This window comes from Panulirus ornatus, chromosome 12, assembly GCF_036320965.1.
Source record: "Panulirus ornatus isolate Po-2019 chromosome 12, ASM3632096v1, whole genome shotgun sequence".
Lineage (NCBI taxonomy): Eukaryota > Metazoa > Arthropoda > Malacostraca > Decapoda > Palinuridae > Panulirus > Panulirus ornatus.
In genome coordinates this window covers 56,375,214-56,398,023 of record NC_092235.1, presented here as the reverse complement: position 1 = coordinate 56,398,023, position 22,810 = coordinate 56,375,214, and the positions used below count along the sequence as shown (strand labels likewise).

Below are 22,810 nucleotides of genomic sequence, written 5' to 3'. Positions count from 1 at the left end.
AGCATCTTTTGCACAAGTCATCGCTGCTTCCTTTAATACATCCCATTCCTCCCCCACTCCCCTTACATTCCTTGCTCTCCCCTTTTTCCATTCTGCACTCAGTCTCTCCTGATACTTCCTCACACAAGTCTCCTTCCCAAGCTAACATACTCTCGCCACTCTCTTCACCCTAACATTCTCTCTTCTTTTCTGGAAACCTCTACAAATCTTCACCTTCGCCTCCACAAGATAATGATCAGACATCCCTCCAGTTGCACCTCTCAGCACATTAACATCCAAAAGTCTCTCTTTCAAGCGCCTACCAATTAACACATAATCCAATAATGCTCTCTGGCCATCTCTCTTACATACGTATACTCATGTACATCTCTCTTTTTAAACCAGGTATTCCCAATCACCAGTCCTTTTTCAGCACACAAATCTACAAGCTCTTCACCATTTCCATTTACAACACTGAACACCCCATGTACACCAATTATTCCCTCCACTGCCACATTCCTCACCTTTGCATTCAAATCACCCATCACTATAACCCGGTCTCGTGCATCAAAACCACTAACACATTCACTCAGCTGCTCCCAAAACACATGTCTCTCATGATCTTTCTTCTCATGCCCGGGTGCATATACACCAATAATCACCCATCTCTCTCCATCAACTTTCAGTTTTACCCATATCAATCTAGAGTTTACTTTCTTACATTCTATCACATACTCCCACAACTCCTGTTTCAGGATAGTGCTACTCCTTCCCTTGCTCTTGTCCTCTCACTAACCCCTGACTTTACTCCCAAGACATTCTTAAACCACACTTCCCCTTTACCCTTGAGCTTCGTTTCACTCAGAGCCAAAACATCCAGGTTCCTTTCCTCAAACATACTACCTATCTCTCCTTTCTTCTCATCTTGGTTACATCCACACACATTTAGACACCCCAGTCTGAGCCTTCGAGGAGGACGAGCACTCCCCGTGTGACCCCTTCTTCTGTTTCCCCTTTCAGAAAGTTAAAAATACAAGGAGGAGAGGGTTTCTAGCCCCCCGCTCCCGTCCCCTTTAGTCGCCTTCTATGACACGTGAGGAATGCGTGGGAAGTATTCTTTCTCCCCATCCCCAATATATCAAATAATTCAGAAACTGTAATATTTCAAAATATTTTACTTTGTAAATAAACGTCAAAATATTCTATGAGAAGGAAATATTAATACATGTAACAAATGACACTGAAGTCCTTCATAAGTGCCATCTGGACTCAACCTAAGCCAGCCTTTTGAACAACTGTATTTTTTTCTTTTTTTTTCTATTCAAAATTTTTCATTTGTACTTCATGAAACACGTATATAGCTTTGAAGAGCTCAGACAATTGCTAATGATGCTTAGAAGGGGCCACTGTACACATTAATTGTCCTGGGTGCATAAAACATACAAATGTGCAAGACCAGCACACAACATGCCAAAGAGCATATGGATGAAGGTAAACAATCACAAGCACCACACAACAAAAGATGGTGATTATACTAATCGTTGCTGTGCACTACAGCATGTTTTGAAATATTTACAAGTATTTTCTTTAATTTTTCAAATTTTCTACCAAGACAATTAAGGATTTTCAATCAAAACTGAAACATAGATTGTTTTGAATATTTCACTGGCTCAATTTATGGATAACAAAGGTTTTAGTGTACTTCTATGTAATTCTAATATCTACCTTTGGCAGTTTGCCTCCATGATTCTCCAGAACTGCAGATTTCTGTAGCTCATTTCCTGCTACGTAATATACTCTATGTGTCAAGGCCATCATTCCCGTACAAAACATACTCACATAAAAGAAATTCCCAACAACATACATATACATAACAGATTAAATACAACTTACAAGCAAGCAATCACCTATCATCCATCCTTAAGTCTAATCATGCATTATTGCATGTGCTTATATATTAGACATAACAAGTAAGCTTCCATGGAAGGTAAAGCCCACCAAATCTACTTGCATGCAATTAACTAACTACTACACATGTTCAATCATAAGACATTACTTATCAATTAAGCCTTCATGCACTGCAGTAATGAAAACAATTACCTAATGATAATAATGATGCCTACAAGCAAATACCTAAAGTATACCTAATACTGATTTCAGAGGCTTTTTGACCCCATAAACTTACATAAGTATATGTTCATGTGCGTGTATGGAAGTTTATGCATATGTATATGTGAGTGGACCGGCCATTCTTCATCTGTTTCTTGGTGCTACTTCACTGACGTGGGAAACAGCAATCAAGTATGATAAATAAATAAATGAATATGTGTATAACAGTCGAAGGGTTGTTTTTTGTCCGTTTCCTGGCGCTACCTCGCTGACGCTGACACAGGAAACGGCCTTCAAGTATAATAAATAAAGGTTTGTGGGGTCTGGATGTGGATAGGGAGCTGTGGTTTCAGTGCATTACACATCACAGCTAGAGACTGAGTGTGAACGAATGTGGCCTTTTTTGTTTTTTCCTGGTACTACCTCGCTGAAGCAGGGGGTAGCAATGCTGTTTCCTTTGGGGGAGGGTGCCACCATGAAAGAATGAAGGCAAGCATGTATGAATATGATGTATGTGTATATATGTCCATGTCTTTGTATATGTGAGTCACAGGGTAGGGGAGGGGGTGAAGGTTCTAGGAGCGTTGAAGAATGTGTGGAAAGTGAGAACGTTATCTGAGAGAGCAAAAATGGGTATGTCTGAAGGAATAGTGGTTCCAACAATGTTATATGGTTGCGAGGCATGGGCTATAGATAGGGTTGTGCAGAGGAGGGTGGATGTATTGGAAATGAGATGTTTGAGGACAATATGTGGTGTGAGGTGGTTTGATCGAGTAAGTAATGACAGGGTAAGAGGGATGTGTGGTAATAAAATGTGTGGTTGAGAGAGCAGAAAAGGGTGTTTTCAAATGGTTTGGTCACATGGAGAGAATGAGTAAGGAAGACTGACAAAGAGGATATATGTGTCAGAGGTGGAGGGAACAAGGAGAAGTGGGAGACCAAATTGGAGGTGGAAAGATGGAGTGAAAAAGATTTTGGGTGATCAGGGCCTGAACATGCAGGAGTGTGAAAGGCATGCAAGGAATAGAGTGAATTGGAACGATGTGGTATACTGGGGTCGACGTGCTGTCAATGGATTGAACCAGGGCATGTGAAGTGTCTGCGGTAAACCATGGAAAGTTTTCTTGGGCCTGGATGTGGAAAGGGAGCTGTGGTTTCGGAGCATTATACATGACAGCTAGCGACTGCATTATACATGGTAGCATGCAGGGGGTGGGGGTTGTCATTTCATGTGTGGTGGGGTGGCAACGGGAATGAATAAAGGCAGCAAGTATGAATTATGCACATGTGTATATATGTATATGTGCGTGTGTGGACGTGTATGTATATACATGTGTCTGTGGGTGGGTTGGGCCATTCTTTCGTCTGTTTCCTTGTGCTACCTCACTAAAGTGGGAGACAGTGACAAAGTATAATAATAATAAAAAAAAATTATTTACTATTCTTTATATATATTATGTGCATAAATGTGTAAGAGTGGATGGATCTTTCTTCATCTGTTTCCCAGCGCTACCTCACTAACATAGGAAACAACAATAATATAAAATAATATAATAAAATCACACCCAAATAATATACCCACCACTAAAAGAAAGATGTAATGAAACATATCTTTTATCTAATTTTCTGTGCTAAGGGTGAAAAGACTCTGTCAAATGAAACTTTTATAGCAATACTGGCTTCCAGCTGGAACACCTAAAATGCTTTCATCACTAATCAAGTAAGCCTCACCAATACAATCTATAACTCACCTTGTATTTCTGTACCAGGTCCAGTCCATTTACTTCAGTTTCTTCAACCCGTGTGAAAATCAAGAAGTAAAGATGCAGCAATAATATTCATCTGCTGCTTCGTTATATTTTGCAATGCTTACATAGTAGTTCCACACTGAATAATACACATCACTGCAGCAGACGACAGTATTTTGATGAAATTCTTGGAATGTTTACAGGATAACCAGATAATAATAGAATATCTTTTAAAATGGAATAAGCAAATTAATTTGATAAAATTACGAGGACGAGATAAAACAATAACTTGATAAAAGGGCGTTGGTACTTGTGTCATCGCTTGAAAAAAAAAAAAAAGCAGTTACTAAACTTTCTTTTTCATATTTTCTTAGTATCCATTACAGACATCTCATAAATGAGAAGAAAACCACATCAACAAATTTTACGAAGATAACTAATTAGTAAATCTAGTCTTATGTCAAGATGCATAGATCGTCCAATGTATTTGTGGGTGACTAAGATGCATGAAATTTTTTCCAGCCTTGGTTCTAGGTTGTTATTGAAATCTATGGGTAAATGGGATTTTAAATGATGGTGGTAGAAAACTAAACATCACTTGACGAGTGAAGCAATAGTGGCATAAGTTGTCATATGATGCATAGAGTAGAGGGTGAAGTAATGGTAAATCAATGCCTCCTGTGTAAATGTTGGCTAATCTGCTTTCCTATACTTTTTTTTCAGCTGTCTGCATTGTGTGGATATGGTGAAGTACGATCAAAATAGGAAGAAGCTCAGAGGTAAATCTGTATGCTGTGCACCAGCAGGTCCTTCTATGCAATGCTGGGGCGCATGATATAATGTCTGGTGTGGCTGAATGCTGGGGGAGGTGGGCTGGTAGTCTGTTGGTTGGCTATTTCGAGAAAGCTAGAATTTGATTTATGAGTAGTTAAACTTAAAGAATACTAAGTGTGGATGCTGATCCAAGCAAGCTGGTGGACATTAAAGTCCTCATTGAAAAGAACTGGGTGTGCTGGTCAGGTTCTGTAAAGTGTGTCTTGGGAAGGCAGGATGTAGGAGGAAGTTGGCGTTTATTGTGTTGCACAGCAACCACAAGCACTTGCAAAAGGGAAAAAAATCTTCCAATACAATCCCACTTCAACATGCTTAGTACCCTATTCGTTGCAACAACATCAAGCCCCACCTATTAAAGCCATTTCAAAACCAACACTAGCAGAAATAAAAATTTCACCTCTGTCCCTAATTTCAACAACTAAATACTCATATATCTCCCTCCCTCAGCAAACACAACACCAAAAATATATTCCACTACAATAAGTCACAGCATATCCTGTGAGAGGCAAGTGCTGTGTACTTAACATTTGGCTAAACAGTCTTTTAACTAGGCTTATCATCCCCTGGAGCATAATAAATCAGCTATAATCCACTACAAAATGACTTGACAAGCACAAAACCACGACACCCAAACTCAATCTTAAACCACTCCACTAGAAACACATCTATCTGAAATCAAAATTCCCAAACATGTATGAACTGCACTTTCTAACATGAGAAACATCGTCTAAAAACATCACAAAACTACCATGTCCAAGATACAGCTTCCATACAGAAAACACTGAGCACCTAATCCTTAACAGCTCTGCAATCATATCACAAAGGTGAGCACCTGGCAGTACCAAATGCTTTGTCCTCTGGTTCTGTGCATTTCAGGAAACACAGTGGTTCAATCATTCTCCCAAGTACCACATTAATCCAAATCATTCTATCCCAAACATGACTCTTCCTCTTGAATGTTCAGTCCCTGATAACCTAAATCCTCCTTCATTCCATCATTCATCTTCCCTTTCCCCCTACACTTCTGTCATGTCCTGTATGTTGTATTAGTCAGACTTTCTCTTATCCTCTGGCATGTCCTGTATGTTGTATTAGTCAGACTTTCTCTTATCCTATCTCCGTATATCCTAGTCATGTCTTTCAACTGGAATGGACTTGCTACCTGAGCCCAACAGGAAGCCCCACAGAAGGGGAATCTGGGGCAGAAAGGCTACCTAAAGCCAATTCCCACTTACCTGCTTCATTCCCTGTGGTTTATCACACTGACACCAAATCATCCTCCCACATATCACAACAGTCCAATTGATTATATCCCGTAAATGACCCATCCTCTGGAATACTCAGTCCCCAATACCTCAAAGCCTCCTCGACTCCATCATTCATCTCCTTAGTCTCCATCCGCCCTCCTGAACTTCTGTCATGTGCCATACGTCATCTTAGTCACAATATCTTCTTTTATCCTATCCACGTCTGAACCATCTCAGTATAAGCTGGTCAGCTCTCTCAATTGGACTGTACACTTACCGCCACTCCTCTCTCTTACACTTTCATGCCCTAAATCATTGTCTTTTTTTTATACTATTCGCCATTTCCCACATAAGCGAGGTAGCGTTAAGAACAGACGACTGAGCCTTTGAGGGAATATTCTCACTTGGCCTCCTTCTCTGTTCCTTCTTTTGGAAAATCAAAAACAAGAGAGGAGGATTTCCAGCTCCCCGCTCCCTTCCCTTTTAGTCACCTCCTACAACACGCAGGGAATACATGGGAAGTATTCTTTCTCCCCTATACCCAGGGATATTGTTATTTAGCATTCTGTCTCCATATCCAGCATCCTCCTTTCCTTCATGTTCAAAGCCCAAGACAAATCCAAACTACTGGGTCTACCATACCATTAAACACCCATCATTGCCCCAACAGACATCAAACTCACCTTAGATACACTCATTAAGGCATCTAAGATCTTAATGCAACTTGACCCTCTCTCCCAGTCTTACTCACTTGTCCCCATGGCTCTATTCAATGCCAAATCCACTCCTCAGTTCACAAAGCACTCACCTTCACAGAGGTCTTCCATATTCAAACCTGCACTCAAACTACCCTGTTTCATCCTCCTACTGCATGTCATAACCTTATTTTTGTTCATATTTTTCTCAACTTTCCTCTTTTTACCTACCCTCCCAAATCAGTAGAGATGGAAAACAACAATGCACAGCAGGATCAGATATGCTGATGCTAGCCAAACATTAGAGTTACCTAATGCTGCAAACAGCATAACAATAAACTTTCATACTTACTCGCTGTTTCCTGCATTAGTGAGGTAACGCCAGGAACAGATGAAGACAGGCCACATTCGTTCACAGCAATTTACGAGCTCTCGTGCAATGCATCAAAACCACAGCTCCTAAACAACAACCAGGCTTCACAGACCTTTCCATGGATGCCCTGGTTCACTCCCTGCATACCAAATCATTCCAATCCACTCAATCCCTTGCACACCTTTCATCCTCCTGCATGCTCAGGCCCTGGCCATTCAACATTTATTCATTCCATCCTTCTATTTCCAGTTTGGTCTCCTCATTCTCCCTTTCCCCTCCACTTCCAACAGATATCCTCCATCAACTGCTCCTAGCTCATTCTCTTAAAATGTCCAAACTATTTCAGCACATCAACTCTCTCAACCATCATGAGATATATCTACACTATAATTTCATACAATGGTCTAGTGATAATCTAACAAGGGTTCCAAAGTAAAATCTCTAGAATCTACACAGAACAGAATGAATATGTAATGAATATGAAGAACAATTCCAAGTAATTTCCAATGAATTGTTATTTTGCTTTGTCGCTGTCTCCTGTGTTTGCGAGGTAGCGCAAGGAAACAGACGAAAGAAACGGCCCAATCCACCCCCATACACATGTATATACATACACGTCCCCACATGCAAATATACATACCCATACATCTCAATGTACACATATATATACACACACACACACACACACATACATATATACACATGCACACAATTCACACTGTCTGCCTTTATTTGTTCCCATCGCCACCTCGCCACACATGGAATCCCCTCCCCCCTCATGTGTGCGAGGTACCGCTAGGAAAAGACAACAAAGGCCCCATTCGTTCACACTCAGTCTCTAGCTGTCATGCAATAATGCCCGAAACCACGGCTCCCTTTCCACATCCAGGCCCCACACAACTTTCCATGGTTTACCCTAGACGCTTCACATGCCATGATTCAATCCACTGACAGCACGTCAACCCCGGTATACCACATCGATCCAATTCACTCTATTCCTTGCCCTCCTTTCACCCTCCTGCATGTTCAGGCCCCGATCACTCAAAATCTTTTTCACTCCATCTTTCCACCTCCAATTTGGTCTCCCTCTTCTTCTCGTTCCCTCCACCTCCGACACATATATCCTCTTGGTCAATCTTTCCTCACTCATTCTCTACATGTGCCCAAACCATTTCAAAACACCCTCTTCTGCTCTCTCAACCACGCTCTTTTTATTTCCACACATCTCTCTTACTCTTACATTACTTACTCGATCAAACCACCTCACACCACACATTGTCCTCAAACATCTCATTTCCAGCACATCCACCCTCCTGCGCACAACTCTATCCATAGCCCACACCTCACAACCATACAACATTGTTGGAACCACTATTCCTTCAAACATACCCATTTTTGCTTTCTGAGATAATGTTCTCGACTTCCACACATTCTTCAAGGCTCCCAGGATTTTCGCCCCCTCCCCCACCCTATGATTCACTTCCACTTCCATGGTTCCATCCGCTGCCAGATCCACTCCCAGATATCTAAAACACTTTACTTCCTCCAGTATTTCTCCACTCAAACTTACCTCCCAATTGGCTTGACCCTCAACCCTACTGTACCTAATAACCTTGCTCTTATTCACATTTACTCTTAACTTTCTTCTTTCACACACTTTACCAAACTCAGTCACCAGCTTCTGCAGTTTCTCAAGTGAATCAGCCACCAGCGCTGTATCATCAGCGAACAACAACTGACTCACTTCCCAAGCTCTCTCATCCACAACAGACTTCATACTTGCTCCTCTTTCCAAAACTCTTGCATTCACCTCCCTAACAACCCCATCCATCAACAAATTAAACAACCATGGAGACATCACACACCCCTGCCGCAAACCTACATTCACTGAGAACCAATCACTTTCCTCTCTTCCTACACGTACACATGCCTTACATCCTCGATAAAAACTTTTCACTGCTTCTAACAACTTGCCTCGCACACCATATATTCTTAATACCTTCCATAAAGCATCTCTATCAACTCTATCATATGCTTTCTCCAGATCCATAAATGCTACATACAAATCCATTTGCTTGTCATAAATTGTTATGAACTGTTATAATCTTAAAATGATTTTGCAGAAGAGCTAATCATAAACGAAACCCAACTAGTTATCAAAACTGAAACCATGATTCATGAATTGTCCTCATGATGGGGCTCCAGGTGCTATACTGCAATAAGTAACAGCATGATTGAGAAATGGTAAAAAAATGTATACCCACGGGACTTTCAATCTACCATATCTGAGGAAAAAATTTAAAGTAAAAAAAAGAAAAAAAAAAAGTGGGTGCTGAGAAACTTTCATGTAGTACTATCAAACATGAACAAAATTTCATGTATTAGAAAAAATAACGTAAAAAATTAACAATTCTTGAGGAAAGAGCATAACTCATGCATATCATTTACAGAAACAATTAATAAAGATCACATCATAATTGAAGTGCTGATGGTCTTGAACAGCAAAACTCAATAAACAAACTGCTGTCTATTACAGTGCTCTTGTGTGTGTCGAATGTGACTGCTGCATCATTATAAAGTTAAGGCATGTAATGAACTAAGGAGCTGTGTGTGTCGAATGTGATTGCTGTATAATTATAAAATACAGGCATTTAATAAACTAAAGAGTTGTGTCGAATGTGATTGCTGTATAATCACAAAATCAAGGCATGTAATACACTAAAGAGAAGAAAATACTTCAGTGATGTGGAATATCTCAGCATCACAGATACTGCACAGATCTCAAGGATAATCATAACCTCCTTTGTTTCCTCACTTGGACAAGACAGCATGATAAATATTATCTACCTATCTAAAATTGGCCTAGGACAAATTTCTATCAAAGAGTACTGGTGTTATATGGGACCTTCTGAAAGGTACAGTGGTTATCCTGGAGCAGAAAGAGTCCAATACCATCAGGCATGATAAAATGAATGCATTAATATTCAACTTCCATAGTCTATACTTATTACCTGTGATTTTTAAAATAAGAACTCTGTCATGCTACTCTTACCTGATATTCCATCAAAAGTCTACAAGACATGCAGATTCTTTAATTAAATTGCTGAGGGTAAAAACAAGTATCAACAAGCTACAAAGAGGCTTGAGAGCACCAAAACACATTCTACCTCCAAAGCATGATAATGGAAAAATCCTGCATGCAATTATATTTTGAGAAAAATCATCAAGCACAAAAAATTCATGCATTCAATTTTGTGAGATAAAATTTCCTCGATTACAGCAAAGTCAGTGATTACAGGTAGTCACCATAATGCCGTGCTAGAACAATATATGTATATACAAAAAGCAAAGAAATGTCCACTTGATATAAAAGTTAGCTATTTACTTACCTCAAGCAGCTTCATCACTGGCACTGGGTTGAAAAAGTGAAGACCCCCGAAGCGGTCCTTCCGGGAGGTGGCTTCAGCAATTTTAGCAATGGGTAGAGATGAGGTGTTGGAAGCAAACATGGTGTGTGAAGGTGCTGCCTGTAATCAGATAGCTATTAGAGTTTTCTTGTCATTTAGAAACCTATTACATTATTATACAGAATCCTAAAATTCTACCACATCATTTACCACTCCCTATGATTAATGCTCCCTCTGACAAATCAATGAGTAATTTCAAGTGCAGTACAAAGGGATACTCAAGGGCAAAATTTGTCTAGGGTTAATAATGTTTTGCATGAACATTTCACAGCATTAGCAGAGCCTTCACTTGGCAGTCTCAACTAATCAAATTTGCATATAGATATCCCTGACTTAATGGCAGCTCATTTACCAGAATATTTGTATGAGTAACTTATAAATCTAGGATCCAAATTATCTAACCTCTTGCTTCACTGTCCCCTAAATACTTAAGATTGAAATAAGTTTAGGCAGTTTTTTTTACTCATGCTGCATTCATTTTTTACTCTTGCTTCACTGTCCCAAAAATACTTGGATTGAAAAAAGTTTAGGCAATTCTTTTTCAACTCATGCATTCATTCTTTAAATACTGAGCTAGGATAACAAAGGGTGTGAGCCTTGTTCTGTTCTCCATCAATTGATAGTAGGACACAAAGTTTACTTTGCTTGTTGACGGAAGACAGAGACATATGAAAAATTCTCATTCTTCACTTTCTATCTGCATATCCATGTATTTTTTCACCCATACGATGAAGTGAAAATGAAACATAAAGAGTCTGGTAGTGAGAGTAAAACTGACACATGATCGAATGAATCAGCTCAGATTCAGATACAACAAATTTTCTGACACTCAAGTTTGGAACTTTGGAGTGAATTCTGTATATTTGAATCTATCTCTTGTTCTGCCTGTTCCCTGATTTCTACTGTAAATATGTTTTTGGCATGTACAGTTTCCCAAAGTAGTGATGTAATATTCTGCGGTTTCAGACAAAATATGCGGTATCTCCACCTCTCGCAGGTCTTCTTTCTCTTTGCATAACTTATCTTAATCAAAATTAATTCATAAGTCCATATTTTAAGTTTTATACGATTCACAGACATGAATGCATTTGGCTGTCCAGCAATATACTTCCTTTGGCAAATCAAGGGGGAAGTTTTAGCAGACGCTGTTGCCTGTGATGCCAAAACTTTAATAACCCCATACTTACAGAGTGCCACGCTCATTTTAGATGCTTCCAAAAATAATAGTAAAATGTTACGCTATTTCAGAAAGAAAAAAATTATAGCTTATAAATTTGTTGTGACTGAGCTTCAGCTGAGTGGGTATGGAGTGAGGGACTGGGGGAGAGAAGCCACATGTGCCATGACAAATATCAGTTGGCCAGCTGTAATTGCTAAATAAAACAATACATTGTTTTTTCTATCATCCTCAATCACTAAACAACATCTCTGCTATACATGTAAAGTTATATTATTTCTTTTATGCAACGTCATGACCAGCGTAAATAACGAACTTTTCCAACATGACATCGCCTACTTGCTGGATGGACACTCTTCGCATTTCTATCCTCCACTCCATTCCCACGTCCACCCACCGCAACCTCGAGAACTGTTAAATGTCCATCAACTTGCAACCAGTGTTGAAGCTTATCCAGAAAACATTTATTTGACTTCCACTTACTCCCTCCCAAACCTGCCACCCTTTGTTCTACCTGACTTAAGCATGTCGCCCACCCTTAGACTTTCTTCTTCTCTGGAAAATGATTTATTGTATAATTTTTTTTATAAATATTTATTATACTTTGTCGTTGTCTCCCTTATTAGCGAGGCAGCGCAAGAAAACAGACGAAAGAGTGGCCCAACCCACCCACATACACATTTATATACATAAATGCCCACACAAGTGCATATACATACCTATACATCTCAACATATACATACACAGACATATACATATATACACATGTACATATTCATATATGCTGCCTTCATCCATTCCCGCCGCCACCCTGCCTCACATGAAATATCAACCCCCTCAGTCTCTAAGCTGTCATGTGTAATGCACAGAAACCATAGCTCCTTTTCCACATCCAGGCCCCACAGAACTTTTCATGGTTTGCCCCAGACGCTTCACATGCCCTGGTTCAATCCACTGACAGCACGTTGACCCTGGTACACCACATCGTTCCAATTCACTCTATTCCCTACACGCATTTCACCCTCCTGTATGTTCAGGCCCCAATCGCTCAAATTCTTTTTCACTCCATTCTTCCACCTCCAATTTGGTCTTCCAATTCTCCTTCCCTCCACATCTGACACATATATCCACAGTGTGAATCTTTCCTCACTCATTCTCTCCATGTGACCAAACCATTTCAATATTTCAATACATCCTCTTCTGCTCTCTTAACCACACTCTTTCTATTACCACACATCTCTGTTACTCTTTCATTACTTACTCGATCAAACCACCTCACACCATATATTGTCCTCAAACATCTCATTTCCAGCACATCCACCCTCCTACGTACAACTCTATCCATAGCCCATGCCTCGCAACAATATAACATTGTTGGAACCGCTATTCCTTCAAACATATCTATTCTTGCTCTCAGAGATAACGTTCTCGCCTTCCACACATTCTTCAACACTCCCAGAACCTTCACCCCCTCCCCCACCCTGTGACTTACTTCCACTTCCATGGTTACATCTGCTGCCAAATCCACACCCTGATATCTAAAACACTTCACTTCCTCCAGTTTTTCTCCATTCAATCTTACCTCCCAATTGACTTGACCCTCAACCCTACTGAACCTAATAACCTTGCTCTTTTTCACATTTACTCTCAGCTTTCTTCTTTCACACACTTTACCAAACTCAGTCACCAACTTCTGCAATTCCTCAACCGAATCAGCCATCAGCGTTGTATCATCAGCGAACAACAACTGACTCACTTCCCAAGCTCTCTCATCCACAACAGACTGCATACTTCCCCCTCTCTCCAAAACTCTTGCATTCACCTCACTAACAACCCTATCCATAAACAAATTAAAGTACCATTTAGACATCACGCACCCCTGTTGCAAACTGACATGCACTGGGAACCAATCACTTTTCTCTCTTCCTACTCGTACACATGCCTTACATCCTCGATAAAAACTTTTCACTGCTTCTAACAACTTACCTCCCACACCATATACTCTTAACACCTTCCACAGAGCATCTCAATCAACTCTATCATATGCCTTCTCCAGATCCATAAATGCTACATACAAATCCATCTGTTTTTCTAAGTATTTCTCATATACATTCTTCAAAGCAAACACCTGATCCACACATCCTCTACCACTTCTGAAACCACACTGCTCTTCCCCAATCTGATGCTCTGTACATGCCTTGACCCTCTCAATCAATGCCCTGTCAATGGATTGAATCAGGGCATGTCAAGCGTCTGGGGTAAACCATGGAAAGTTTCGTGGGGCCTGGATGTGGAAAGGGAGCTGTGGTTTCGGTGCATTACATATGATAGCTAGAGACTGAGTGTGAATGAATGTGGCCTTTGTTGTCTTTTCCTAGTGGTACTTCATGCACATGCAGGGGGAGGCGAGTTGTCATTTCATGTGGCGGGGTGGCAACGGGAATGAATAGGGGCAGACAGTATGAATTATGTACATGTGTATATGTCTCTGTGTGTATATATATATATATGCACACATTGAGATATATAGGTATGTATATGTGCATGTGTGGACATGTATGTATACACATGTGTATGTGGGTGGGTTGGGCCATTCCTTCGTCTGTTTCCTTGTGCTACCTCGTTAATGCAGGAGACAGCTACAAAGTATAATATATTTTTTTTTTTTTTTTTTTTTTTTTTTGCTGTCTCCCGCGTTTGCGAGGTAGCGCAAGGAAACAGACGAAAGAAATGGCACAACCCACCCCCATACACATGCCTTGATTCAATCCACTGACAGCACGTCAACCCCGGTATACCACATCGCTCCAATTCACTCTATTCTTTGCCCTTCTTTCACCCTCCTGCATGTTCAGGCCCCGATCACACAAAATCTTTTTCACTCCATCTTTCCACCTCCAATTTGGTCTCCCTCTTCTCCTCGTTCCCTCCACCTCCGACACATATATCCTCTTGGTCAATCTTTCCTCACTCATTCTCTCCATGTGACCAAACCATTTCAAAACACCCTCTTCTGCTCTCTCAACCACGCTCTTTTTATTTCCACACATCTCTCTTACCCTCACGTTACTTACTCGATCAAACCACCTCACACCACACAATGTCCTCAAACATCTCATTTCCAGCACATCCATCCTCCTGCACACAACTCTATCCATAGCCCACGCCTCGCAACCATACAACATTGTTGGAACCACTATTCCTTCAAACATACCCATTTTTGCTTTCCAAGATAATGTTCTCGACTTCAACACATTCTTCAAGGCTCCCAGAATTTTCGCCCCCTCCCCCACCCTATGATCCACTTCCGCTTCCATGGTTCCATCCGCTGCCAGATCCACTCCCAGATATCTAAAACACTTCACTTCCTAAAGTTTTTCTCCATTCAAACTCACCTCCCAATTGACTTGACCCTCAACCCTACTGTACCTAATAACCTTGCTCTTATTCACATTTACTCAACTTTCTTCTTTCACACACTTTACCAAACTCAGTCACCAGCTTCTGCAGTTTCTCACATGAATCAGCCACCAGCGTTGTATCATCAGCGAACAACAACTGACTCACTTCCCAAGCTCTCTCAACCCCAACAGACTTCATACTTGCCCCTCTTTCCAAAACTCTTGCATTCACCTCCCTAACAACCCCATCCATAAACAAATCAAACAACCATGGAGACATCACACACCCCTGCCGCAAACCTACATTCACTGAGAACCAATCACTTTCCTCTCTTCCTACACGTACACATGCCTTACATCCTCGATAAAAACTTTTCACTGCTTCTAACAACTTGCCTCCCACACCATATATTCTTAACACCTTCCACAGAGCATCTCTATCAACTCTATCATATGCCTTCTCCAGATCCATAAATGCTACATACAAATCCATTTGCTTTTCTAAGTATTTCTCACATACATTCTTCAAAGCAAACACCTGATCCACACATCCTCTACCACTTCTGAAACCACACTGCTCTTCCCCAATCTGATGCTCTGTACATGCTTTCACCCTCTCAATCAATACCCTCCCATATAATTTACCAGGAATACTCAACAAACTTATACCTCTGTAATTTGAGCACTCACTCTTATCCCCTTTGCCTTTGTACAATGGCACTATGCACGCATTCCGCCAATCCTCAGGCACCTCACCTTGAGTCATACATACATTAAATAACCTTACCAACCAGTCAACAATACAGTCACCCCCTTTTTTAATAAATTCCACTGCAATACCATCCAAACCTTCTGCCTTGCCGGCTTTCATCTTCCGCAAAGCTTTTACTACCTCTTCTCTGTTTACCAAATCATTTTCCCTAACCCTCTCACTTTGCACACCACCTCGACCAAAACACCCTATATCTGCCACTCTATCATCATATATATATATATATATATATATGTTGTTCGCTGATGATACAGCGCTGGTGGCTGATTCATGTGAGAAACTGCAGAAGCTGGTGACTGAGTTTGGTAAAGTGTGTGAAAGAAGAAAGTTAAGAGTAAATGTGAATAAGAGCAAGGTTATTAGGTACAGTAGGGTTGAGGGTCAAGTCAATTGGGAGGTAAGTTTGAATGGAGAAAAACTGGAGGAAGTAAAGTGTTTTAGATATCTGGGAGTGGATCTGGCAGCGGATGGAACCATGGAAGCGGAAGTGGATCATAGGGTGGGGGAGGGGGCGAAAATTCTGGGAGCCTTGAAGAATGGGTGGAGGTCGAGAACATTATCTCGGAAAGCAAAAATGGGTATGTTTGAAGGAATAGTGGTTCCAACAATGTTGTATGGTTGCGAGGCGTGGGCTATGGATAGAGTTGTGCGCAGGAGGATGGATGTGCTGGAAATGAGATGTTTGAGGACAATGTGTGGTGTGAGGTGGTTTGATCGAGTAAGTAACGTAAGGGTAAGAGAGATGTGTGGAAATAAAAAGAGCGTGGTTGAGAGAGCAGAAGAGGGTGTTTTGAAATGGTTTGGGCACATGGAGAGAATGAGTGAGGAAAGATTGACCAAGAGGATATATGTGTCGGAGGTGGAGGAAACGAGGAGAAGAGGGAGACCAAATTGGAGGTGGAAAGATGGAGTGAAAAAGATTTTGTGTGATCGGGGCCTAAACATGCAGGAGGGTGAAAGGAGGGCAAGGAATAGAGTGAATTGGAGCGATGTGGTATACCGGGGTTGACGTGCTGTCAGTGGATTGAATCAAGGCATGTGAAGCGTCTGGGGTAAACCATGGAAAGCTGTGTAGGTATGTATATTTGCGTGTGTGGATGTATGTATATACATGTGTATGGGGGTGGGTTGGGCCATTTCTTTCGTCTGTTTCTTTGCGCTACCTCGCAAACGCGGGAGACAGCAAAAAAAAAAATATATATATACATATATATATATATATATATATACATATATATATATATATATATATATATATATATATATATATATATATATATATATATATATGTGTGTGTGTGTGTGTGTGTGTGTGTGTGTGTGTGTGTGTGTGAGTGGATGGGTTGTTTGTTTGTTTCCATGTGCCATCTTGCTGATGCGGGAAATTGCATTTATGTATAATAAATATAAATATATAAATACAAATAAAGAAGCTGAAAGGAATAAATTCTGCAGTCTACTGAGGTACTGCATTTTATTGTTATAATGTAGCATGTTACACCATAAAAGACCTGTACAATTCATCAGTTTTGACCCTACATGACTGTGTAGATGAAGAATACAAGCAAACACATTTCCAAATGAAGACACAAATAATCTTAATGAAAATTCAATCAATACAAAGTACATGCTTACCTTATCCAATTCAGAAAAGAGCTTCTTCTTCACCTCTAAATTTTCTACTATGGCTTCCACTACTAAATCTGTAGAGCCTACGGCTGTCACAGCATCTACTGATGTGGTAATTCGACCAAGAGTATCTGAAATGAACTTGCTCGCTTCTTCTTCATCTCCATACTTTTTCTTAGCTACACGCTGAACAGAGTTCTCTATTCTCTTTTGTGCCTTATCTACAGCAACAACATCTACATCAACCATTGTTACTGTATGCCCAGTCTGGGCTGCCACCTGATGAGAAAAGAGATTCTTTGTTTATAAACTTATATACAGTATTTTTGTAAATACTCAAACTACATAATAGACATAGTAAATTCTACTCAATGTAACTTCCAAGTAATGTATTGTATAATCTATTCTGAACTTATACTGACTCACATGGGTTCCTGGAATAATAAAATCAATGCCAACATACACCCTTTTATCAATCATACTGTATATTCACCAAACATTCAACAGGGTACAATTATCTTTCACATTTCCAACTTACATATTCTTATAGGAAAAAGTTAAAGAACCACATTCAATGACAAATGTAAAACAGTCAATTTTCATGAATGTGGTATTCTGCGATATGAAAGTACTGCTGGTTCCATAATAACAGAAACTTTCCAGTATAAAATACATAACAAGCAAATATGGGTTCAAAAACTGATAGACAAGCTGACTCACATTTAAAAACCTACAGTGGAATCAAAATCGGTATAATAGGATGCAACTAAAGGAAAAAAAGGGTGACAATGAAGAATGCCAAAAAATTAAAGATTTTCAGAAAGTACCGTACAGGTGATATAAACAATGCTGTATCCAGTTATGGAGACTCTACTGCTGTGGCCACCCCCTTTGAGGGAGTTCCAGTAGGAACAGACATCAGAGATATAGATAGACAGCTGGCAATCAAAAGGTATAACAAAAATTATTACTGAAAGATAAAAAGGATTAAGCAGAGAAACTTTGAAAAGAATGTTGGAACAGTCAAAACCTTTCCATAAATTCATTAAATGCAAATTATCAAATAAAAACAATGACTCATGATAAAGGATTCAGAGGAGAAAACTTCTGAGAAAAATGTGAACTGAATAATACTTTTAAGGTATTTTCACTTTGGAGGATACTACTAACCAAATGTCAGCATGATGAAATGGGGAATATGCCTTGAAAGGTATTGAACTAGCCTGTTAAAACATGGTAAACTAGTGAACCATGTAAGGCCTGATGAAGTTTGCCATATGTGCTGAAGGAATTCATGGAGGCACTTGATAAGCTACTTGAAATTTTGTTCAACAGGTCACTTGAAGTTGGTGATGAGCAAATCCAAAGGTGGATGAGAGGGTGAATGCCATAAGGAAATTGTGCTGATCTATAGACCCATAATCCTAAATGTCGTTTGTTAAACAATGGTAAACATAACAAGAAAGCAAATAGATGATGATATCAATTCAAGGAAAGGTAATGCATTGCATCTCCTAAAAACTTCTGTGATGGGGTAAGCTGTCTTGGATCAAAGAGATGCAGGGGAAAATTGTCTATTTCTGGACTACCAAAAAGGTTTTGACATGCTTTCAGAGCAAAAGTTAATGATGAAGCTAGATCTACAGGCAAGAGTAAGGGCTATATTCCTTTACTGGATATAATACCTTAATGAGAAGGGGTATAAAACATAGGTCTGAGGAATATTCTTGAAATGGACTGGGATAACCAGTGGCCTACTGCACGGTTTTTCTTGGTACTGTATGAATACCACTTGCCTAACACACAAAAGATAATAAATGTTAAAGTTGGTCTGATATATGGCAGACAAAATTTCATCCAATTACAAAGTAAAGAGGTAGGAATGCAAAGGAAGGTCCTGTTGCAATCATTACCTAAAAGAAAATATGCTCCAGAAATCCATAACTTGGAAGCAACACTGTGCCTATCCTATAGTCATAGCTCAACATCAGGAGCACTATAAATGAAGCAAACTGAGTGTTGGCATAAGTTTGAATCACATCCACACACATGGATAGGAAAATATTTGGTATATTTACCAAATGTATATCAAGCCAAAACAGGATTGTTTCTCAAGTCTGTTTATCACAACTCAAAGAGAACAAACATTTAATTCTAAGAACCCACAGAAGGGCAATAAAGATGGTACATGAAATAAAAAGCATGACCCACAATGAGAGGCTGTTGGCTACAAATGTGTCCATCCTCAAGGAGAAAAGATGGGTGCCTTGAATACAGCCTTCACATTTCAAAATCAGCTAGAAAAAATTGACATGCTTACCAAATAGTAACTATTCAGTATAAAAACCACTTAATGTTACCACTTAGCAAGAAAAAAAGCTACTGAAATATAAAACTTACTACTTAATCTCATGCAACATTACAGGCGTACCTCGCCAACATCATGGCAATCATTTAGAATTTCAGCAAAAGCTTGGAGTTTAGGGATACAGGTGTACTGCTTACACTGATATTAATGAAACCCAAAGTTTCCCTGATATACCCAACCCACACTCTTGTCAGCTTATTTAACACACCAGTAAAACAAGTTAATCTGCAATTCACTGTAATTTCTGAACACAACACTAGCACTGCAAAAGAAAATCACTTCATATCCAAAGCTTATTCCAAGAGTGAACATGATTTCAAAATATCTTTAGATTCTACATACTTTTCCATTAATAAACTCCAAATTTTGCCCAATATTCATAACTTTCACCATTTTCGCCTCATCAGAAACTGCAAATGGAAAATAATGTTCCAAATCAGGTTCTGCAGCTTTAATTCAGTTCTCTTAAAAAACATCCATTTCTAAAATAAAATAACTATCAAAACCCAGTTTCAAAGCGTACCTAAGCTGATAATCTGCTCTTATCTGTGTGCTACAGATTCTAGGCAGGTCTTATCAGAGCCACGGTATCTTTGAAAAATGAGGTGCGTCTGGCCCAAAATATGCAAGAAGTCTTAGCAGATATAAAGCAGAGAGTCCATGACTCACTTTACATATCTATTTTACGTTCAATGAGTGTCTAATTATAGTTTCCATGATGTACCGTAATCACTGATAACCAGATCCTTCTCATAAGGCATTGATGACAGAGAAATATGCAACCTGAAATGGAATATTTTATTAATCATGCATCCATAGCATGAGTATCCACAGGGAATAATTAGGAAAATGCATCCTGATTCAAGCTAGTTACTGGAATGGGATTAGCCGACCCGGCGGCTCAACACGAATAAGCTACAACAAAATTAGAAAATTAATTACCTGAGCGATGCCAGAACCCATCAGCCCACTGCCGATTACAGTCACATGCTTTATTTTAGACGCCATTGCAGATGACAAAGAAAGCGACCTTGTAGTCAGAAAACTGTAAAAAACCATATCGAGAGTATAAGCCGACTTGACGACGGGAGCTGCTCCACTGTTGCCAGCTACATGTCACGAGGATAAGGTTCAGTTACCAAAAAGTAATAATCCCCAAAAGTGGCTTATAAAAAAATAAGATGTATCTATTGTCAAATTGCATACTTGATACAAAAAAAATTATTTACGGCTAGAAGCCATGATGAACCATAAAATACCTAGATTATCTAATTGCGCACTTAACCTTACAATTACTTTCCTTGTGATACCGTACCAGCACGGATGTATCACTACATTCACCTATGATAAGCGAATAACAGTTTCTTTGCATATGTTTGCTTCTAAATGCCTTTTTCTTTCTAAGCAATACCGTCTTGCAACAAATATGACGCCTCAGTTCTTTTCATTTTCAAATTACGTGCGATTTCACTATCGGGGATTTCTTCAGTGTTCCCATCAAATGGTTCACTTGAATGAGATACACTGTGTGATACTGACAAAGCTTTACTTGACCGCATAGCTTTCCTCGTGCTTTGACGAAGTTCTGTCATCAGTGTTGATTAGTTACAGTTTTTACATTTACACTAACGAACACTATAAGTATAGCATACTAATCATTCACTTCCACATTCACCTAATCCTTCAACTCTGGGCTTTTTCATCCATTCCTGGTTGAATGCCTGTTGGTGTATATTTTTTTTTTTAGATCAAGAAACTCCACCCAGGTCCAGAATTCACAGATGCACTTATTGTTTTCATAATAAAGCAGTCCTAATCCCACAAAAATTCTGACAATTTTACCATGTGACGCATGGAAACTCATTGTATGTTACTGTCTCAACAAGTGTCTTAGATGGAAGTGAACATCAGTCCACCAGCCAAACCTGAGAACCATATAAGGTGATCGGGGAAGGGACAATGGGATAATATACCATGTCGACATTCGGTCTCGGACATTACCATTATCCATGAACGTACGTGCTTGTGGTCTCGAAGGTGATTTAGCAAATGTTACATGGATGAATAACCGACTAAAAAAAAAAAAGTGTAAGCCAAACTAAAAATGGAATTTCATAACATACAACGTTAACATCTATTAAAGTAAAAAGTTTCGAAAATCCCACGTTCATGGTCATGTTGCTCAAAAAAAAAAAACGCCTAGATTCCAAAGGCTGTACCCAAAATCCCACGATCTTAAGGAAAACGCAAAGAGGTGGTAACACTGCCCACGCTGGCACCTTGCCCTTCGCTCTTTAGTCTGGGTACAAAGTACCAACTAGGATAACGTATTTTTCTTTTCATTGGATATTCATAACATTTAAGATGATGCATATATTACGAAAATGAGGTTTCATCTCCCATTTGTCGAATAAATGTTTCCAAAATGTGGTAACTTTGCTATCAAACTAAGAAAGTCCAAAATTAACCTATTTCAATCATTAAGGCTTGGCACTGTTTTCTTCAAGGTGCACCGAGAGTGAGCCAGGGGAAGAAACGATTATTTGTTCCCGTTATGGACCAACACGACTAAAGCTCCACTCCGGATTAAAGTTGATTCCAATTGCCTGGAGCAAATTGCTTGCACTGTGGCAGAAGCAGAGCCCAACATGACGGGTGAAGATGACGCTTCCTCTGATCTGCGATTTGCACACTTTCATCCAACAGGTTCCACTGCTTGAGCCTAGACGTCTAAAGCTCGGCACTGGACTATGTAAGATCAAGATTTCTGATCAGGTTGATGAGGTCTTCTTGAGTGGGTTTCCTCAGCTGCAACTGTGAACTGTAATCTGGATCTACAACGTCTTCCTTCCCATCTAACTACTATTTATACAAAGTTCTATGTCAGCTACTCAGCACTGAATTTATCTGGAATTTTCTGAAAAATAGGTAAATTTCAAAATATCATTGTTCTGATCACAAAAGCAAAGTTTCAAAGTAATAATAGCCATTTTCTAGACTGTCTAAATAAT

General features: G+C 39.6%; 1 protein-coding gene across 4 annotated transcripts in view; it reads right to left on the bottom strand.

Annotated features, from left to right (window-relative positions):
• LOC139752072 (hydroxyacyl-coenzyme A dehydrogenase, mitochondrial-like) overlaps positions 1-22,810 on the bottom strand; it is a 98,308-nt gene that overhangs the window by 44,975 nt on the left and 30,523 nt on the right. Inside the window, exons 1-3 of one of the 4 annotated variants that reach the window (XM_071667914.1) lie at positions 20,742-21,485; positions 17,438-17,710; positions 10,375-10,512 (exon numbers count right to left, since the gene is read on the bottom strand). In XM_071667914.1, the coding sequence (XP_071524015.1) occupies positions 10,375-10,512; positions 17,438-17,710; positions 20,742-20,858 (528 nt within the window). In that variant the 5' untranslated portion in view covers positions 20,859-21,485. Of the gene's footprint in view, positions 1-10,374; positions 10,513-17,437; positions 17,711-20,141; positions 20,208-20,741; positions 21,486-22,810 lie in introns of those variants that run through there. The other 3 variants (XM_071667912.1, XM_071667915.1, XM_071667916.1) reach the window with 3 other exon arrangements.